The 21,577-nt window shown below is 39.3% G+C and overlaps 1 protein-coding gene across 2 annotated transcripts in view; it reads left to right on the top strand.

Annotated features, from left to right (window-relative positions):
• The window catches only part of FARSB (phenylalanyl-tRNA synthetase subunit beta), a 74,920-nt gene that overhangs the window by 4,679 nt on the left and 48,664 nt on the right, over positions 1-21,577 (top strand). For both annotated transcript variants that reach the window (XM_072617940.1, XM_072617939.1), the window contains exons 3-7: positions 1,371-1,525; positions 3,777-3,849; positions 4,397-4,512; positions 7,944-8,094; positions 10,914-11,022. In XM_072617940.1, coding sequence (XP_072474041.1) covers positions 1,371-1,525; positions 3,777-3,849; positions 4,397-4,512; positions 7,944-8,094; positions 10,914-11,022 — 604 coding nt within the window. The remainder of the gene's footprint in view (positions 1-1,370; positions 1,526-3,776; positions 3,850-4,396; positions 4,513-7,943; positions 8,095-10,913; positions 11,023-21,577) is intronic.

Here is a 21,577-nt window from a genome sequence, read left to right as displayed (position 1 = left end):
GGCTATGGAAGTGGGGAGAGCTTTTTGCTCCTGGCCTAAAGGTTTCCTCACTGCTCTGTGTATCCTTCCAGTTAGTGTTTCTTCTCTCTCTTGCCCCATGTCTGAGATTGTTTTTAGGATACTCCTTCCCCTCCTTTCACTGATTCTGCTTCTGATTACAGGCACACAGTCTGTAAGTCACTGCCATATCTTCTCTGCTATTTTCCACATTCTCCTTTTGTTTTTTTTTTCTTAAATCTCCCCTGCCCTTGGTGATTCTCACCTTGGTGCCCACCTGCCTTGGTTTTTTATAGTCATTGTCAGCCAGTGATAATATTTCGATCTGGTGAATAAACTAATGATTTTAATCATGCCTTACATAATTTGTGCAGTTATGGCTATTTTTGACTATTTTTATTATTACTTATCTTTGAAGATTTTTTTCAGGGATTTGTGGCTTTTCTGATTAGTTGAGTTACTGGATGCCACAATATCTCTCGAATCTCTCCATTTTTCTAGGCCACTCCTACTACCCAAAAGTAAGACCTCATAGATACCAATCTGTTATAATAACCTCTAACAAACCTTCCCACTTTTACTTTGTCTTTTTACTGCACCCTTCCTTTTGCCTCCAAACCAATATTTTTCATGTATAATTCTAGTTATAGCACTCATGTGTGTAACACCTTCACTAGCCCTTTTTTAACATAAGTAAATTTTAAACTTCTTTGTCTATCATTCAAAGTCCTCCATGGCCTGGCTACTGCTCTACTATTCCAGCCTTATCTCATATTACTATCCTCTACATACTTGACACTTCAATTAAATTGAACTCCTCACCCCCCAAAAACCTCCTCTGTGTTTTTCTGTCTCCAAACCTGTTATCTATATGTGGAATGCCTTCCTTGCTCCTCTATGTTTGGTGAATTCCTCACTGTCCTTTAAAGTTCAATTTGAAAAAAGCCTTCCTATTCTCCTCAGTGGGTAATGGTCCTCACATAGTGCCTGGAATAGCATTTTGTTCATAATATGATTTATTTATGTACTATAATTGTCCGTGTAGGTGTCTAGTATAGTCTGCTGTAGTGTGAGTTCCAAGAGGCAGAGATCATTTTTTACTTAAACTTTGTATTCCCCCAGTGCCTGCAAGGATGTCCATGTACAGCTTGTTTGTTGAAGTATATTTGTTTACTTGGATAAGGGGATGTGTGTATGTTGATTTAGCTGGGAATAATGTTTAATATTTGAGTACCCATGAAATGTTAGGTTCTGTATTGACCAGAGACTGACATAATTACTTTTCTGAGAGATTTGGCATAGTGCTCTAAATAGGATCATAGATTATTCAGTTGCATTATAATGGATACAGTTTTTGTGTTGTTTGCTTTTAGACCTCTGAAAAGGAAATTATAAGTAAAGAACAAGGAGATGAAAAGGCAGAGGGTGCCTCTGACGTTGTTCTCTACAAAATTGATGTCCCTGCCAACAGATACGATCTTCTTTGTCTGGAAGGATTGGTTCGAGGGCTTCAGGTTTTTAAGGAGAGGTAAGATAAAATTTTTATCACTAAATGTTCTAAAATGTTCAGGTAGATATCATATTGCTTTGTCATTATTAGCTACCGGATTTATGCTTTAGGAAAATTATGTGGAGATCTTAAAATGTTAGTTTTTTGTTTGTTCAGAAGCTTTTGGTGACGGGAATTTAGATTAATATACATACATATTCTCTTCACGTAGTAAAGGCTAGTCTCGTTGTAGCCTTGTGAAAATTTGTCCTACTGATATCATAAATGTTTTGAGTATCTTTTTAAATGTCTATAGTTAATGAAAATGTAGTTTAAAAACATAATTTTTCCTTAAAAGATACATGCGATTTACATTAATAATCCAAGTGAAACATTTCTTTTTAAGGAAAATATTTTTATTTTTAGGATTTTTACATAATGGGATAGAGCACTGTTTCTTGCAAAGATATGTATATTCCTTGCACATGCTTCATACTACGTAAATATATCTTTCATTCATGATGTTCTCCCAGGCTCAGTCAGAGCCTCTTGATCTCATCTGATGCCATAGACTTAGTTACTGTCTTTATGCGGATGATGGCCGTAGCTATATATTCAATCCTAATCTCTCTCCTGAACTATAGTTTCCCATTGCCTGTGGATGCTGATTGAATGCTTGTGGAGTTTAAGTGAATTGTTGGATGTCCCCAGTTGAATGTGTCTTCAGCATCTCAAAGTCACTATCACAGAGCTTGTTTTCTTCTCCTCCTTTCCTGCTTTGCCCCCAAACTGCATGTTCTGTTGTGGGTATCAGTATGCCTCTAGTCCCACAAGTTCACAACCTAGAATCGTCTGTGATCCCTTCTCTCCTTTTCTTCATCTGCCATCGCCAATCAGTTGGCAAGTCTTACCAAGATTCTTCCTCTTCCTCTTGACTGTTCCCTTCCCTCCACTCATGGCTATTGTATGGTTGGTTACAGTAGCTACTTAGTTGAGCCTCCTGATTGTGGGCTTTCTCCTTTCCAACCTATTCCCCATGTGTATGCCAAATTAATATTGCTGAGTCACAAGCAGGGCTGGCCATATCTGACTCGGTTTTTAAAGAATCAGAAAAACTTCAGTGACTCCTTACTCTCTGTGGGATGGTGTATAAATTCCTCAGCTTGTCATTGAAAGCCTTCCCAATCTGGTTCTCACCTACAGGATTTATTTCCTTTTACCTACTGTGTTCTAATCAAACTGGCCTGCTCTTCCCTGACATCAGTTTCACATTTCTTGACCCCATGCCTTTGCATGGGCGGTCTCTCACATCTTCAGTGGATAGTCTTTCCTTTGTCTCTTAGAAGCCTTAGCTTCCTTCAGGTCTCAGTTTAGGTACTGTCTCCTAATCAAAGCCTTTCCTGATTGGTCCGTGTGATAGTGTTCTCTCATTAAATTGCTTTATATTTATCTGTCTGCATACATGAAATCTCTAATAGACTACAGGGTCCTTAAGCACAAGGACTTTTTTATTTTTGGCTTCTGTCCTTAGTTCATTCTCACAATACTGTAGTAAGACATGCCTTTGGGCAGATATTACTAGTCTCATTTAATAGGGGATTAGCTTTTAAACAGATGGAGAAATTAAGACACAGAGGAATTAAGTGATTTGACAAAGTCAAATTTCAGGTGAGGAAAAGGCCAGATTAGAATCTAAGACTACTCCACATCCATTGTCCTTTCCTTGTTAGAGAATGACTTGATTGAAAAAATGAGATAGACTTTCACTATAGCCTAGCTGAAGGCTGGGGAACCTGGGGCCTGGAGGCCACATACAACACATACAACACACACACACACACACACGAGGCCACAGATACATATACTTATATGTATGCACGTATGTATATATGTACATATGTATATGGTAGCCTAGTTTGATAGTATTAAAAAAATAGAATTTGGAAATCTTTTATAGGATATTTAGATTATGTTTGTGGCCTAAAGCTACATATAATGCAATATTTAATGTACCATAGCATACACACACACACACACACACACACACACACACACACACACACACGCACACACACACACACACACGTCTATGGGTTATAAGTACAAGTGGTAAAATAATCAGCTAAGGAAACTTAGAAATGGAGCTTTGTAACTTAGATATTTATAGTTTTCAGATTCATATCTAAAATCACTTCCAATTCTAAAGCATTTCCATATACAGTATGGTATATTCTTACGTACTGACATGTTTAGATATATTGCAAATGAATATGCTTCTATTTTATTTTAGGATAAAAGCTCCAAGATACAAACGTATAAAACCTAATAATGGACAGATCCAGAGGTTGATTATCACTGAAGAGGTATCAAGGCTTACTTCTTGTTTCTCAGTTCATCAAGTACCTTTCTTTCCTGTTTGATATACCAGGTGGAAAGAAGAATGAAATAAAAACCTACCTTTCTTATTCTGTTTATCAAATGTGGATGTTTGCTAATCATTCACTGTATGCTTAAAGTTAGCACATTTGTTATACCCATAAACAAAGAGTAAACGATGAGCCCTTCCTCCAAAATTGACTTTAGAAATACAGTATTTCAAAAGAAAATTTGAGGCACAGTGCCCCAAACGTGAACCATACATAAAGCTGAAAAGAACTGAAGCATGAGTGTTTTCTATTAATGTTTTTCTAAAAACCATTAACTGTTGGCAAAACGCCTTTTCTTTCCAGATCTTCAGTGATGAAAATACTTATATTTTTTATCCAGAAAAGTTTATTTTATTTAAATGTCATTTAGTGGGAACTAAGTACTTTTTGGTTAGTTGCTTGATTTGATTGAAATGTGAATTTATAAAGCTTGAGAGTCATACTGGGAATTTTACCAGAAAATATTTTGCATCCTCTCTTTCAGACTGCCCAAATCCGTCCTTATGCTGTAGCAGCAGTTCTTCGAAACATAAAATTTTCCAGAGCTCGCTATGATAGCTTCATTGAACTTCAGGAGAAGTTACATCAGAACATCTGCAGGTTTGTTTTCACAAGCAAACTTTAGAGTAGATGGTAATGATTATTTCAGTGCTTTAAGGATTTGTGATTTTTTTCTGTCTTAGTTCTTGCTCCACAGATGCAACTTTCAAACCCTCCTGCCCTTTGTTCCTTTTGAGTTGTTGAGGCTGAAAAAAATGCCCCATTTAGTGATCAGCCTTCTGTTAATGAACCTTTTCCAATTTAGATGGGGCAGTTATTAGGTTACATAGAGACAGGTGATTTCCAGGCTGTGGCACAGTGTCTTTCCAGCTTTGTCAGATCTGCTAGATCTCATTTGTGCTGTGCTGGCAGAATTTTTTAGAAACAGGCTGATCTCTACATTTTGATGAACATCTGAGTGGGAGGATGTGACAATAACTAGACTTTAAGTTGTGTTGCATCCAGTAAGTACAAATGCTGTTATATACAGCCTAGGCATGAAGCAGTTAAGAGCAGTATCTTTACACATTAGAGATTGCTGTTTTTAAGTATTATTACAAGCTTTAATAACATCTGATACTTAGAATTTGTATGTGTTTGATTCGTATTAGGATTGAGTTATAGCAAAGGATATTAAAAGAAATTTAAGTTAACCTATTTTTCTATTTGACAAAAAGTTACAGATTCCCTTAAATCCAATATTCGTAACTTATATAATATATATATGTTAAATATTGTGCTCTATGAACCTCCTGCCAAACTTACTCACCTTCTTCCCCCTACACCAGTTCACCCGAACTCGCCTTCTGCTCTTCCTCACACATGGCACACACAGAGAGAAGAGACCTGGAAACTTTTTAATGAATGACTTCACTTACTGGGTGGTTTTAATTATTAGGGGATGCCACTGTCAGCAGTGACTTGTGCCCATAGGGTTAGGTTATTCTCCCCTAAGTCATTCTGTCTTCGGCAAAGTATCTTTTACACCACAAAGCATAGCAGAGTTATATTTTTTTGTGTGGAATGCGTTTTTGAGATTCCAGAGAAGAGCCTAATGAAGTTACTTTAAATAAAAATAGGAGCTTTTTATTAGTTTGCCAGAATGCTAGGTAGGCGAAACAATGAGAACTTAAAAGTGTAACTTTAAAGCACAAAAAGGAATGCGATCTCTTACATATGTACACTGCTGTAAAGGCTGGTCTTTGATGTAGTTCTGTTTTCTGATCATTCAATAATTGCAATAATTGCTAGCAGTTACATAGCACTTTTAGGTTTTCATCATGTTTTACAAATCTTGTCCTCACAAAAGTCCTGGGAGGTAGAGCCCCATTTTGTTATGAGTTTTATGATCCCCATTTTATAATTGAGCAAACTGAGGCAGGCACCAGTGAAGCATTTGCCCAAGGTCCGTGGGTAGTAAGTGTCTGAGGCTGGATTTAGATTCAGATCTTCCTGACTCCAGGCCCAGTGTGCTAACTACCATACCACCTCACTGTCCTCATTTATTAGGCATTCTTTGTGGAGATGTTTAATTAGTCAATCAGAAAGCATTTATTAAGTGTATAGTTATGTTTAAAGCACTGGTATAAAAATGAAACCATCTGTGTTCTCAGGGAGCTTAGATTTATATACATATTCATTGAATATGCACATTTGCATATACATATTTACAGATGCAGCACATTTTCATATACACATTTGTTATATACACACATATTTAAAATAAATACAGGGTGATTCAGGAAGGAAGGGCACTAGAGATTCTCTGAGGGCAGAGGTGAGGAGGAAGTTTGGTGGATGAGGGTGGAGCCATAAAGATGGAATTTGGAGCGCCATATGCGCGGAGCAGCAGGAAGGCCAGTTTGCCTAGATCATGGTGTGTGGGGAGGAAGTGAGCTATCATGTGGTTGGAAAGGAAGGAGCCAGATTGTCGGGGGATAGTAAAGCCAAACAGAGGAGTTTATAGGTTATCGTAGAGGAAATGGGGAGCCACACTTAATGTGCATAAATTTGGGAATGGGGTGAATTTGGGGGAAGATAATGAGTTCTGTTTTGGATATGCTGAGTTTGAGTTATTTATGAAACATCCAGTTTGAAACATCCACAGGGCAGTTGGTGATGTGGGGTTTGTTCATTTAGATCTGGGAATCATTTTCTTAGAGATAGACTTGTGGGAGCTAGTGAGAGAGTGTGCCTGAGAGGAGGGCCCAGCAGAAAGCCTTGGGGTGGTCTACAGTTCATGAATGAGGAGGTAGCAAAGGAGACAAAGAGGGCTAAGACGGCCAAGGAGAGAAGCTTAAGAAAACCCCTAGAAGAGAAAGCATCTCACCCTTCCCCCTTCCCAGCTTCCACATGACTCTTGAAGGTGCCACCATTTTCCTGGTCCTCCAGGTTCACAGCCTGGGTGTCCCCCTCAACTTCTTACTCTTTCCTACCGTTTCCTGACTGTCACCAAGTCCTGTCATTTCTACCTTTGTGCTGTTTCTTGTTCTCCCTGCTGCAGGTCTCATCACGTTATACCTGGTCTCTCCCATTCCAGCCTATCCTTCACTCAGCTGTCAGGCTAATCTTCCTAAAGTGCATTTCTTTGGACCTCTTTTCACCTCCACGATCAAATACAAAATCTGTTGTTTAGTATTCAGAGCCCTTCAGGGCCTAGTCCAGCCCCTTTCCAGCCTTGTTTCACCATATATAGCCTCTCCAAATCTCCTCCATGTTCTTTTCAATCCAGTCATACTGGCATCCTTGTTCTGTGCATAAGACACTTCATCACACAGCTGTAGGTCTTCTTTCATGCCGGGAATGCTCCCCTTCCTCATCTCCACTTCTGGTCTTCCCTTGTTTTCTTCAAGTCCTAACTTAATCTACAGGAAGCCCTTCCCAGTCCCTCTTAATTCCAGTACCTTTCCTCTGTGAATTAATTCCTGTTTATCCCTTATATTCTTTTTTGTACATATTTGCTTGTCTCCTCTATTAGAATGTGAGAATATGTGCCCTTCCTTGAGGGTGAGGGCTACCTTTTGCTTGTCTTTGCTTCCCTAGCCCTTAGTTCAGTCCCTGGCACATAATAGGCACTTAATAAATGCTTGTTCACTGACTGACTGACCAGTAGGGGAGATAAAATACTTAAGATCATGAAAGTGGGCAAATGGAATGGATCATATCTTAATATTGCATTTTAGAAGTCATGGTAGAAAAGAAAAGTACCACAGTTACACAATGAAATAGGAAATCTGTGGAGATTGTCTCAGGATATCTGTTATTTGTATCATTACATTTAGAAGCCACAAGATGGTAGGAATCATACTTTATTCTAGCAACTGAAAAGTATCAGGTAGTTATTCCAGACAATTGATTCTAGTATTGCCTTTTTTACTTTCTGTATTCTGTTCCTAGCTTTAGAATACTTTTTCATGAACTGTAACTTCATTAGAAATACAGCTACAGAATAAATCATCTCTAATCATCTTATTTAATTTGTGATTTTTTAGGAAAAGAGCCTTGGTAGCTATTGGTACTCATGATCTGGATACTATTTCAGGACCATTTACTTATACAGTTCGGCCTCCTTCAGATATTAAATTCAGGGCACTCAATCAGACAAAGGAGCACACAGCTTGTGAACTGATGGATTTATATAAGGTAAGTATCATCTTTTTCTGACTTCCACAGAAACCATCATGAAATCCTGATTGATGAAAGTACTTTGTTCATTTCTTAAAAGACAAAACTGTACTACTTAACTTTTGCTTTTGACACAACAGATTTTACACACAGGGAGGTGGTGCTTTGGTTAGAGTGCTAGACCTGGAGTCAGGAAAACCCGAGTTCAAATCCAGCCTTAGATTCTTACTAGCTGTGTGACCCCGGACAAGTCTCTTAACCTTTGTTTGCCTTAGTTTCCTTAACTGTAAAATGGAGATTATAAAGTACCTACCCACTCAATGTTGAGAACCAATGAGATAATATTTGTAAAACATTTAACACAGTGCCTGCCTGGCACGTAGTAAGAAGGCTTGTTTCTTTCTTCTCTCCCTCCCTCCCTTTCTCCCTCTCTCCTTCCTTCTCTCCTTCCTTCCTTCCTTCCTTCCCACTCCTGGAAAAAACATTCCCTGAAGAAGTTAGTTTATTGATTGTTAATGAAAAGGAGGAATGAGGGATGTCTCCTTTAACTCATAGATCATTGTATTTGATCAGAGTTCTGTTGTTGCCTCTCCATGTTGGCTTTGTAGTCATTGTGTGTGTTATTCCCTTGGCTCTGCTTTCTTCACTGTGAATCACTTCCTATGGTTCTTCTCATGTTGCTCAGAATTCTTCATATTTGTAATGCCATATGACTGTATACCATGTCATACACAGTGTATGCCATACACTGTAATTTGTCAATCATTCCCCATATTTTTTTTTCAGCTTTTTGTTATCACAAACAGTGCTATAAACATTTCTGTATATTTGAATTTTATTTGAATTTTTTCTTACTGTCATTAACCTCCTTGGCATATAGTCAGTCAACAGGCATTTTTAAGTCACTCACCATGTGCTTGGTACTATGCTAAGTGTACTGCCATTGGTGGATTCTATCATAAGATAGAATGTGCCATTCCACATTATTTTCCATGATGATTGAACCAGTTCATGTTTCTATCATGAGTGAATTAATATTTCTGCAACAATGATTTTCCCCATATTTTAGCATCTTTGCTAATCTGATAGGTATGAGGTTGTTTTAATTTGTGTTTATTTGATCTTTCGTTATTTTGAACATTTAAAACCTTGGTTATTGTATTTATTTTGAAAACTAGCAGTTTCCTTTGACTATTTGTCTTTTCCAAAAAAAAAGTGCTTTTCCTTTCTAAATCATTGCTTTAAATAAAACTGTTTTATTAGTCATCATTTATTCTTCAGCACAATTAATGTATTAATTACTAGCTAACCTTCAAGATCAGCCCTAAGTAAATTTATATTATACCATTCAAATTTGAGGATGATAAAGTTGGGCAGATATTGAAGCAACTTTAAGTGGAATATATGAGTAGGAACATCTTCTGACCATTTATTAGTATCAGAGAGGTCAGCATTGGACATTAGTGGATAAGAATCCGTGTAGACAGACACAGAAGTTGTGATCTTTATTGTGCCAGTCATACAGAAATTTATTAAGTATTTTCTCCATGCCTTACATTATACTAAGTGCTTGGGATCCACAGAAAGACAAAAACGAGCCTCTGCTCTTAAGGAGCACCATTCTTACAGATTGTAGTCGCAGACTCTTCTGCATTTTCGACCTCCTCGTCTATAAAATGAAGGAGGTGAATTGGTCGTTTCATTTTATCTAAGAAGAGCCTTCACATGTGCTTCATCACCCACATTCCTTGCCTCAGGTTTTAAGTGGGTAGACATGACTTATTCCACCTTTTCAAAAAAAAAAAAAATCATTATTCTTCAGTTAAAGATTCCTTGACTTTAACAAATTAAATTTTTCAGATCAATTTTATTTTCCTCTGAAATGATTATTTCAAGAGTCTTAAGTTCATGAAAAAATAACATTTGACATTCATTACACTGAACTCTTTTTTTTCCTCTTAATTAGACCCCTGGTTTCTGTCTAATGCCAGTGCAAATAAGTACCTGCTGTGTCACTTAGGTAGTTGCCTGTGACATTAAATGACTCTCCCCAGGTCACACAGTCAGTATTTGCTAGAATTGGGACTTGAACTGTCTCTGGGGCCTGCCTGTATCCATCTGGTCACAGTGTTTCTCACTGTTTTGTTTGCTATGAGAAGTGTGGCTCTGAGCTTAATTTGCTCAGTGTCACAAATAAAAAACTGTGCTGAGCAGTAGACATGGTAGCTTGAAAAATGCTGAGTGATAGAAGAAAATTTATTTGATAATTCTCTTAATGTTAATTGTGGCTGGTCAGCCCCATTGGTTAAAACACTGGGCCATTGAGGCTAAGCCAAGTTTAACTTTAATTTTGGTCATATAGCATCATTCTATTTTACTGCTGCAGAACCTGGAGTCAGGAGCCTGAGTCTAGTCCTAGTTCTACCAGGGACCTCTGGCACATTACTTCAGCTCTCTGAGCTTGTTCCTCATCTGCAAAAGGAAAGAGTTGAAGGAAGAGAGAGGTGATCTCTGCCTGCCTTCTCCCAGCAGATATGTTAAAAATTCATGTTTGAATTATGAAAAAGAGCAGGGAAAAGAGTGTTGCTAAATTAAAGCAAATCTATTTTCTCTGCTGGAAAGCATTCTCAAAACCTCCCCATGACAGAACTGTGTGTAAGGAATATAACACATTTAGTTTAAGTTAAATAAATATAGATTAGGACTTTCTGTAATTTATGGCTTTTATAATTGCTTTTCCCACTTCTTCTCTCTAAGATTTCACAAATAACTAGATAGTGAACTTCTTAAAGAAATGTAAATAATGGGCAAATGACATTGTCTCTTTATTTTTTCAGACTGATAACCACCTGAAACATTTCTTGCACATTATTGAAAATAAGCCCCTGTACCCAGTTATCTATGACAGCAATGGTGTGGTCCTTTCAATGCCTCCAATCATCAATGGTGAGTTTGTTCTGCTTCCTTTTCTTTTCTCTCCTAGCTTCTAATCAATGTGAATTGGTCATATTCAGCCTCCCTGTTCTTTAGTCACTTGGTTCCTTGATGGCCCAAAGGCAGCTTTTGTCCTCCTGATGTTAACCTTTATTTTCCTTCTCTTTAAGACAACCAGACAATACTCGTTGTTTACTTCCATTTGTTCTGATATTTGATTGTGAGATTGTGAGACCTGTTGTTGTGAAAGGTACTGCTTGGCAGTATTGAGTTTAACAATATTATTCATAGCCTAGCAAGGCCATTTCAGTTCATAGTAAATAAAGCTGTAACTAAGGTGAGTATCTATCAGAAATTGTTATGTTGGTTAGATTATCATAGATTATGTCATTTGTTGTTATCCCAAAGGTCCTTCATTTGGCGTTGTTTTCCAGAAAACCTAAATTCAGTCTTATTTGACAAAATAAATTAATTTGAGTCAGCTGATTCTGCAGTCTTTTACTGATCTAATAAGCTCTCATTTATCCTCCCTAATGGGGGTGAACATTAACCCTGATAATCCCTTATCAAAGTGCCTGACATCTGCCTTATTCTGGGAATTACCATGAGCACTAAGGACGCTACCAGAAAGAACCTAAAACAGTATTTCAGTGGTTAATGAAGACGTCTTGGTCAAGAAACTCAAGACCAGAGGGGATACAAGTTATGTTTTCCTCACTATTGCCCATTGAGTGCAAGGGGTATAAAGGAGAAGAATTAATTGCAAATGGTACCGCTGCCTGAGAAGGTGGTGTCTAAGAAGGTGTCTGTGTTTTTGGACTGTAACTTAAAATAGAGAGGTGACAGATTCCTGGCCAGAGATGGAGTAAAGCCCCAGTGAAGACTGGTATAACTGTGTATTGGCAAATCTAAGCAAAAGGGAGGGAGAAGACTGCCAGTGTGTATCTCCCTACGAAGATGCTGTAGAGAACAACTAACTGGAAAAAGAGTAGTGATTGGAATACCCAGAAATTCACAAGAAACATAATCCAAGGAAAGAGTCAGTATTAAAAAGCTCTGGCCCCAAATTTGGGCAACAAGCAAGAACTGGTGGTCTTAATTCAAGGAGACTTGGCCTCATTGGGATCACTGAGACTGTGGGAGGAAGCCCCTACCTGGATTATGGGTCTAGATGGGAATGTCTCAGTCAAAATAAGATTTCATGCTGGATGAAATCAGGAGCATGGAATAGCATTGTCTACTAAGGAATTGTGTGAGTGAGGAGTGCCCTAAACCAGAGGGGGAGCACAGCAAGTGGGGAGGGTTTGGGTGAAGATCAGTGAAAGGACAAACACATGTGATATTACTGATAGGATATACTACAGATCGCCTGGACAGAAAGAGGATAAATATGAAGAATTTGAGAAACAAATCATAGGCCTGGCACAGAAGGATGACACGGGAGTGGTGGAAGACTTCAGTAAATCACTTAGCTACTAGCAGCACTTTCTCTGCCAAAAGCAGACCAACTGATAACTAACTACTTGACTCGCCTTAGGGATAGTTTCATCCTTCAAAAGGTAGTGGAAACAACAAGGGGGAATTCCACTCTGGATCTGATTTTCACTAACAGGAGATGATTTTTGGGGTAGGATAGTAACAGTCATCAGAATTTATATAGCCCTTTTAGGTTTACAAAGTGGTTTACAAATATTATCTCGTTATCCTCACAACAATGCTGGGAGGTAGGCGCTGTTATTACCCCCATTTTACAGTTGAGGAAACTAAGGCAGAGTTTTAATGAGGTGGCCAGGATCACATAACTAGTGTCTGAGGCCAAATTTGAACTCAGGTCTTCCTGATTTCAGATCCAACACTGTATCCATCATATTATGGGGAGAAGTGATCAGTGTCTTCTAGTGTTTGTACTAGACAAAGAGAAGAAATCTCATTATTATCTTACACTCACCCTAGAGTATGTGAAAGCAGGTTTGAAAAAGTTTGGAGCAGATAAGTAGAGTCCCATGAACTAAAATGTTACAGGGCAAGTGAGCTTGGGAAGGATGGGAAATATTTGAGGATGAAACTCTGAAGATTCAAAAGGAAACTGCTTTAGGGAGGGGGGAAAATGAGATTGTCTAAAGACACCAATATGGACACACAGAAAATTCAGCCATCATCTTAGGTTAAAGATGTACAAATGGAAGTAAGGTTAGGTAATAGAGGATAAACATAAGAGTGGAGTAGTACTACGAGGTTAGCAGGGCTAAAACCTGGAATGAGTTGAGGCTCAATCTAAGCATAACAAAAAAAAGAGGGTTTTTTTAGAGGTGGTTGATTTTTTGTTTTGTTTTTATAATTTTGGGATAAAAGGGATGATGGAGGGAGGGATGGCATTGCTTCTGCTTTGAGTGAATGGGATGATGCTGACTGATAATAGAGAGAAAGCAGAACTGCTTAGTTCCAGTTTTGCTTCTGTTTTCTCTGCCAAGGAGAATGCCTTGTGCACTGGAAATAAGAACAAAAATAACTGAGTTAATTCATCACCCAGTGTACACAAGGAGATAGGGAGCTCCTTATTGCTCTTGATGAATTCAGGACACTTGGCACCACCCACCACTTTGCAGGGCCCTGAAAGAACTGGCAGATGGGATTGCCAAACCACTGACTGAAGTATTTGAAAGATCATGTAAAATGGGAGTGGGACCATAAGATTTGAGAAAGACATACATCTAAGCTTAAAAAAAAGGAGACTGTCTATCTTTTCTATTTGTATCCCCAGCATTTAGCAGATAGTATTGCTAAACAGGTGAATGAATGAATGAATGAATATTATAAATAAATATTTACAAATTTAAAAAAGGGAAAAGAATAGAGGCTGCAAATTACAAGCCATCCAGTGAACTTGACTTTGACTCCTGGGGAAATTCTAAAATTGGTCTTTAAAGAATTGGTTAGTGAACTTTAAGAGGTGGTGATTACTGAGAGCCAAGAAGGCTTCCTCAACAGCATATCAGGCCAGACGAATCTCATTTCCCTTTTGGACAGGATCACTATCCTGGTAGCTGAGAGGAATTCTGTAGACATAGTTTACCTAGCATTTAGCATAGCTTTTAATAATGTATCTCATACTGTATATGTGGAGAATATGGCAGAAGATGTGCTCTAGACTATAACTATAGACTATATCTATAATCCATCTGATTGGATGGATTCAGAACTTGGTGGAGGGTCCGACTCAAAGAGCAGTTTGTGGTGGTTCTAAAGTCAGCTTGTATGGTCGTCATGGAGCAGCCCAGGGAGCTGTGCTTGGCCTGGTACCGTTTGATGTGATTATTGTTTTGGATGAAGATGTAGATGGTATGCTCACCAAATTTGCAGATGACACAAAACTTGAGGAGAAAGCTAACCACACTGAGCTGAATCTAATAAGATGAAATTGAAAAGGAATTAAAAGTAAAGTCCTGCTTTGGGGTATGAAAAATCAATTTCACAAATGTATGGGGGGGGTAGATCTATATAGAGAGCAGTTGTTTCTGAGTACAAATATTTCTCTCTTGACCTTGGCTAATAGTGCAATTGCTTCAGCTGTATAAATCATCATAGTACCAGAGGCACTGTGCATCTAACTGTTGCCAATTATTTTCTCTTTCCATTACTTAATCTGCTACATTTGTTGTTCACTAAAGCCCTCCAGTGCATCATCGTGTCATGGAGTAGACAATGGGCAGCAGAGTAGAATCTGGTGAGTCTTACCACTCCAGAAAGTCTTTGAGTAGGGGTCTGCTAATAGATAGCCAGCTGAAGGCTGCCCTGGCTAAATGTAATTGTTAACAGGTGATCAGTTTTTCAGCCCTGGAGTCTCATGAAATGGGAAGGGGTTGTGCTCTTTATCATTGGAAGTGTTTTCTATTAAGTAGAGCACAACTCTGCTGTATTTGTCATTCATCTCCAGACTGGAATTTAAAAGGGTCTTAGAGATCAGCCAGTTCAGTGGTAAGGAACCTTTTTCAGTAGAAGGTCAGAGGTCACTTTAGGTCCCTTTTGGACCATAAATGATCATGGATAATGGAGAAAATATGTGCAATGTAAAAAAGTCGTTACACTTTCCCATAATGCATGTATACAGAAACAAATCAAAATTGTTGTTGGCATTTAAAAAAAAATTTTTTAAGAGGTAAACTGCAAGGAAATACAGTTTAATGACACCATGTGGTAAACAGCATTCCACTTTCTTATCTGCCCTAGAGGACATCCCTTAGTTCCTGTTAAAATGAACAAATCCAAAGGACAGAAAACGCTCCAGGCAGAGCTTCCATGGGCATTGAAGCTAGCAGAGACCACTCATGTTATGTTGTCATCACTGGTCCAGCATCCAGGAGTCAGTATATTCTACTCTTATGATACTCTCAGCCCACCTCCTTTAGTCTAAGAGTACCAAGTAGACCAAGACAGAGGAAGGGAAGAGTTAGGGTGGTGGGGAGGATGAGGAAGGGACCCAGCAAATGTTAAATAACAACTTCCCTAGCCTCTTGGAGGAAAAAGAAATAGCACCCAGAGACAAGCTGTTCTGGGAATTCAATTCACAAGTTCTCCTAGCCCCAACAATTAGAAACTAGGTCAAGGAAGACAACTACACAAAAATCATTCAAACCAGTCCACTATTTAATGGGGTTTTCAAAGCAAGCACCTTGATCATGTTTTGATTTGGATTGTATGTGAAAATGTTGGCTCACAACTGGACTCTTACATTGCTTGTTTATAAAACCTCATTAAATTATGTTTGCTTTAAAAAAACACTTTTTAGAAGTGTGATTTGAAAGTAAGTGTGGGGGCAGAGCCAAGATGGCGGAATAGAAAGATGCACATACGCTAGCTCCGAACCCACAGCCCATAAAATATCTGCAAAAAAAGATTCTGGAGCAACAAATTCTGGAGCAGCAGAAGCCACAGAAAGGTGGAGCGGATGAGATTTCTGTTCCAGAGAGACCTGATGTGAAAGGTCCGTCGCGCCCTGGACCGGGAGCTGAGCCCAGCCCTGCCGTGGCCGCGCGGCACGAAGAGGAGCAGATCCGAGCAGCCTTCAGGGATGCAATCTCCAGCGGTCGCGCGGGTCCCTCCACCCACAGGTGACAGGGGTTGGTGAGAGAGTCTTTTTGGGTGGCCGACAGGGGAGTGGGGTGTCCCTGTGGCTCAGACCCCCTCTGGAGGCAGTGGCGGAGGCAGGAGCCCGGATCCATTGTTGAAGGTTTCCGCATAAACCCCCTGAGGGAACTGAGCCTGTGAGGCAGCCCTGCCCCCACCTGAGCACCTGAACTTGATCTCACACTGAATAGCAGCCCTACCCCTGCCCAAAGCCCTGAGGCTGGGAAGCAGCATTTGAATCTCAGACCCCAAGCACTGGCTGGGTGGATCTGGAGGCCAAGTGGGTGTGAAGAGATTATTCAGAAGTCAAGTCACTGGCTGGGAAAATGCCCAGAAAAGGGAAAAAAAATAAGACTGTGGAAGGTTACTTTCTTGGTGAACAGGTATTTCCTCCCTTCCTTTCTGATGAGGAAGAACAATGCTTACCATCAGGGAAAGACACAGAAGTCAAGGCTTCTGTATCCCAGCCCACTCAGTGGGCTCAGGCCATGGAAGAGCTCAAAAAGGATTTCAAAAATCAAGTTAGAGAGGTAGAGGAAAAACTGGGAAGAGAAATGAGAGACATGCAGGTAAAGCATGAACAGCAGGTCAGCACCCTGCTAAAGGAGACCCCAAAAAATACTGAAGAAAATAACACCTTGAAAAATAGGCTAACTCAATTGGCAAAAGAGGTCCAAAAAGCCAATGAGGAGAAGAATGCTTTACAAAGCAGAATTAGCCAAATGGAAAAGGAGGTTCAAAAGCTCACTGAAGAAAATAGTTCTTTCAAAATTAGAATGGAACAGATGGAGGCCAATGACTTTAGGAGAAACCAAGAAATCACAAAACAGAACCAAAAGAATGAAAAAATGGAAGATAATGTGAAATATCTCATGGGAAAAACAACTGACCTGGAAAATAGATCCAGGACAGACAATTTAAAGATTATGGGACTACCTGAAAGCCATGATCAAAAAAAGAGCCTAGACATCATCTTTCATGAAATTATCAAGGAAAACTGCCCTGAGATTCTAGAACCAGAGGGCAAAATAAGTATTCAAGGAATCCACAGATCACCACCTGAAAGAGATCCAAAAAGAGAAACTCCTAGGAACATTGTGGCCAAATTCCAGAGTTCCCAGGTCAAGGAGAAAATATTGCAAGCAGCTAGAAAGAAACAATTCAAGTATTGTGGAAATGCAATCAGGATAACACAAGATCTAGCAGCTTCTACATTAAGGGATCGAAGGGCATGGAATAGGATATTCCAGAAGTCAAAGGAACTAGGACTAAAACCAAGAATCACCTACCCAGCAAAACTGAGTATAATACTTCCAGGGAAAAATTGGTCTTTCAATGAAATAGAGGAGTTTCAAGCATTCTTGATGAAAAGACCAGAGCTGAGAAGAAAATTTGACTTTCAAACACAGGAATGAAGAGAAGCATGAAAAGGTAAACAGCAAAGAGAACTCATAAGGGACTTATAAACGTTGAACTGTTTACATTCCTACATGGAAAGACAATATTTGTAACTCTTGAAACTATTCAGTATCTGGGTACTGGGTGGGATTACACACACACACATGCACACGCATATGCACACACACATAGAGACAGAGTGCACAGAGTGAATTGAAGAGGATGGGATCATATCTTAAAAAAATGAAATCAAGCAGTGAGAGAGAAATATATTAGGAGGAGAAAGGGAGAAATGGAATGGGGCAAGCTATCTCTCATAAAAGAGGCAAGCAAAAGACTTACTAGTGGAGGGAAAAAGAGGGGAGGTGAGAGAAAAACATGAAGTTTACTCTCATCACATTCCACTAAAGGAAGGAATAAAATGCACACTCATTTTGGTATGAAAACCTATCTTACAATACAGGAAAGTGGGGGAGAAGGGGATAAGCAGGGTGGGGGGGGAGGATGGAAGGGAGGGCATGGGGAGGAGGGAGCAATTTGAGGTCAACACTCATGAGGAGGGACAGGATCAAAAGAGAGAATAGAAGTAATGGGGGACAGGATAGGATGGAGGGAAACATAGTTAGTCTTATATAACACGACTATTATGGAAGTCATTTGCAAAACTACACAGATTTGGCCTGTATTGAATTGCTTGCCTTCCAAAGGGAAGGGGTGGAGAGGGAGGGAGGAAAAGAAGTTGGAACTCAGAGTTTTAGGAACAACTTTTGAGTACTGCTCTTGCCACTAGGAAATAAGAAATACAGGTAAAGGGGTATAGAAAGTTATTTGGCCTTATAGGACAAAAGAGAAGATGGAGACAAGGGCAGAGAGGGATGATAGAAGAGAGAGCAGATTGGTGATAAGGGTAATTAGAATGCTCGGTGTTTTGGGGTGGGGGGAGGGGACAAAAGGGGAGAAAATTTGGAACCCAAAATTTTGTGAAAATGAATGTTAAAAGCTAAGTTAATTAAAAAAAAAAAAGTGTGATAAAAAAAAACATTTTTTAATAATGATGAAAGAATGTAATAATTCCCTTTCAGTGTCATTATTTTCTTGCAGTTTACATGTTTAAATTTTTTTTTTAAATGCCAAGCAACAATTTTGGTTTGCTTCTTTTTACATGCTTCTGTGGAGTTTGAAGTTTATGGTTTACTTGAGTTCAGGATTTCTGAGCTACAGGAAGACTGAGTTGTTCAGGTATCCACACCAAGTTCAACCCCAGAATGGTGAATCTCCAGGAGTAGGAAGGGAGGGCCGCTAGACTGCCCAAGGAGAAGTGATCTGGTCCAGTAGGGCCAAGCTGCCATTAGCAGTGGTGTCAGCTACTGACCAGGTGCTGCACTTGCAGTCTGGGCAAGATTAGAAGACCCACATGTAGCAGCAAGCACCCCAGCATACTCAGGAGGGTCTGCTGTGCAGGTTCTTAAATCTGCTTTTCTAAAAGGAAAGCAATTTTTGAGGGGTCAACAATCTTCTTTAATCACATATGCCAGTAGAGAAAATACAAGCAGAGGAAGTAAAGACCAACAGATGGGGCTTCTAACTGTCTGACCATCAGCAATACATACATCACGGATCAACAGACAGATCCAGCTGTCTGACCATTACATACATAGAGAAGTACCACCATCTGGGTTTTCAAAGTGGGTGGGGCACAGCTACCCAGAGTCTTATCTGGCACATGAATCTTCTTTCAAATCCCCAAAGCAAAACCTCACTACATTGCATATATACAGTTTCCAGAACTTGAGGATAGGACCCTTCTGACCCAGTGCCTCATTAGCAATTAGCAAAAGGTGTGGGCCTTCTTGTAAAACAAGCCTCCCCTAATCTGAGGCCCATTAATGGGCAGGGAAGATCTTTCTTTAACATAAATCTCATTAACATTATACCACTAAAGAGGGTTAGGAGAGGGTATGCTTTCCAATGGTAGGTAGGATGGAGGAGAACATGCTTTGGGGCATCATCTAAATAGGACATGCTAACTTACTAAGCCTCTTATTGATTTAATGAATCATTCTAATACCTGACTTTAAGAATAGGGAGTCCTTAAAGCACAGAAAAGACCAATTTTTTCCTCCCAAATAATAGTAACTGGGAGAGTCATGTTTTTTATAATTACGACTGAGAAGAAAGTATTCCCACTCATCATCAAGAAATAATAGTAAAAAATGAGTATGTGTATTATATTACACTCTCTCTCTCTCTCTCTCTCTCTCTCTCACTCTCACTCTCACTCTCACTCTCATTCTCACTCACTAACTTTTAATTAGGGTTACTATAGAAAACTCTTGGGTTACCATTTCAGGCCAGCACCTCTCTGCAGCTTACAGTCTTTGAATTGCATAGGGCACAGACAGTTTGTGTCAGAATCTGGACTTGAACCTAGGTCTGCCTGGCTTTGAGGACAGCTCCTTATTTACTGCTGGCTGGTTCAAGTGGGTGTAGGCTGCCAGGAAGACCCGAGTTCAAATGGTTACAAAGACATTTCCTAATTGTGTGAACTTGGGCAGGTCTTTCCTCTGTTTAGCTCATTTTCCTCATCTGTAAAGTGAGGATAATAACAGTGTCCACTTTCCCGGGCTGCTGTGAGGACCAAAGGAGACAATAATTGTAAAGCTCCCAGCACAATACCTGGCGCGTAGCAGATGTCATAAATATTAGTGTAGTTGTTGCTCCTATTCTTACTGAATTGGATGGTTTCTCTGCCTTAAAAGAATGTTTTCTTGAAGTTTTTACGTTGTAGTCATTTTCAGATATTACTCCTCAAACACATTCAATAAGCTCTTTTTTGTAACAAAGGAAAACAAAATTTAATTCAAACCAACTAACACAAAGCCTTTGACCGTCCAAAAGTGTAGGCAGCATTCCATTTGTACAGTGCCCCACTTCTCTAGCTAATGGAGGGAGATGCATTTCTTCAGTAGTAAAAAATAAAAATCAATTGCATTGCATAATCATGAAATTTGAGCTTAGTTTGTCCCTTACTCCCATTGAGTGATCAGGCTCTGGCTCAGAAGAGATTGTAATGTGATGTGAAATGACTGTGAGCTTGGCTACATTTCTTCTTTTTCCTTCTTTCTAATGTTAAACAGCTGAACTGAATTTCACTAAGTATTATACGTATTTTAATTTTCTTTCCTGATGTTCAGCACCTGTTCTGAATTTGTGGGTGATGTCAGTTATTATCTCCTATTCTTTTGGTGATGTTCTCAGTTCAGATTGTTCTTCTGTAAATATTTGGGTTGTTTGCAGTTTGAGTAGAATTCAGTCTAAAAGGAAATTTCTTTACTTGGCAAGCTTAACCAAATTCCAAGGCAGAATTAAACTTCACACAGTTCTTGAAGCAGACTCCTAGCTCTCCATCCTGGATTGCTCTGGGAAGGATTTTTATTGTCTTTTATTCTTTTTATTGTCATACTTTATAGTATGACACTTCTCACGGTTATGATTTATTCAGATTGAACACTGCCTTTTGCCTCTTATTATGGGCGTATTTCATCTTTTAATTTCAAATCGGAGGATTTGCACAAACTTAAAGGGAATGAACAGAAAATTGCAGCAAAGCAGCTTTTAGGACAAAGAACTTCCAATCTAAGGAAGAGGAAATAGAGAATCATCCTGTAAGTCAGTCACGGGATAGGAGGTGTCAGGGACCACAGCACCTGCCGACTCTGGACTGAAAGAGCAGGAGGTCCAACTGACATCTGTTCTGAGAGTACCACGGCTTCCAGGGAATGAACTTCAAGACAGGCAACTGAGTCAGGCAAGGAACATTTAGTAAGCACCTACTGTATGCACGGTGAGAAGACTGAGAGGATGAGTCTGGGTTGGGTCCCTGGCATTCTCCTCCAAGTTCTGCCTAGGTCCCTCTGTCTTTTCCATCTTTGCCAAAGCTTATTCATTGTTAATGATTTGACATTTCAGTGGTGCTTTAGTTGTGTATTATATCTGGTTTCATGTCAGATGACTGAAGCCTACCTGTGGCAATAAATGTTCTTTT

This window comes from Notamacropus eugenii, chromosome 6, assembly GCF_028372415.1.
Source record: "Notamacropus eugenii isolate mMacEug1 chromosome 6, mMacEug1.pri_v2, whole genome shotgun sequence".
NCBI classification, from domain to species: domain Eukaryota; kingdom Metazoa; phylum Chordata; class Mammalia; order Diprotodontia; family Macropodidae; genus Notamacropus; species Notamacropus eugenii.
This window is presented reverse-complemented; position numbering and strand designations above follow the sequence as displayed.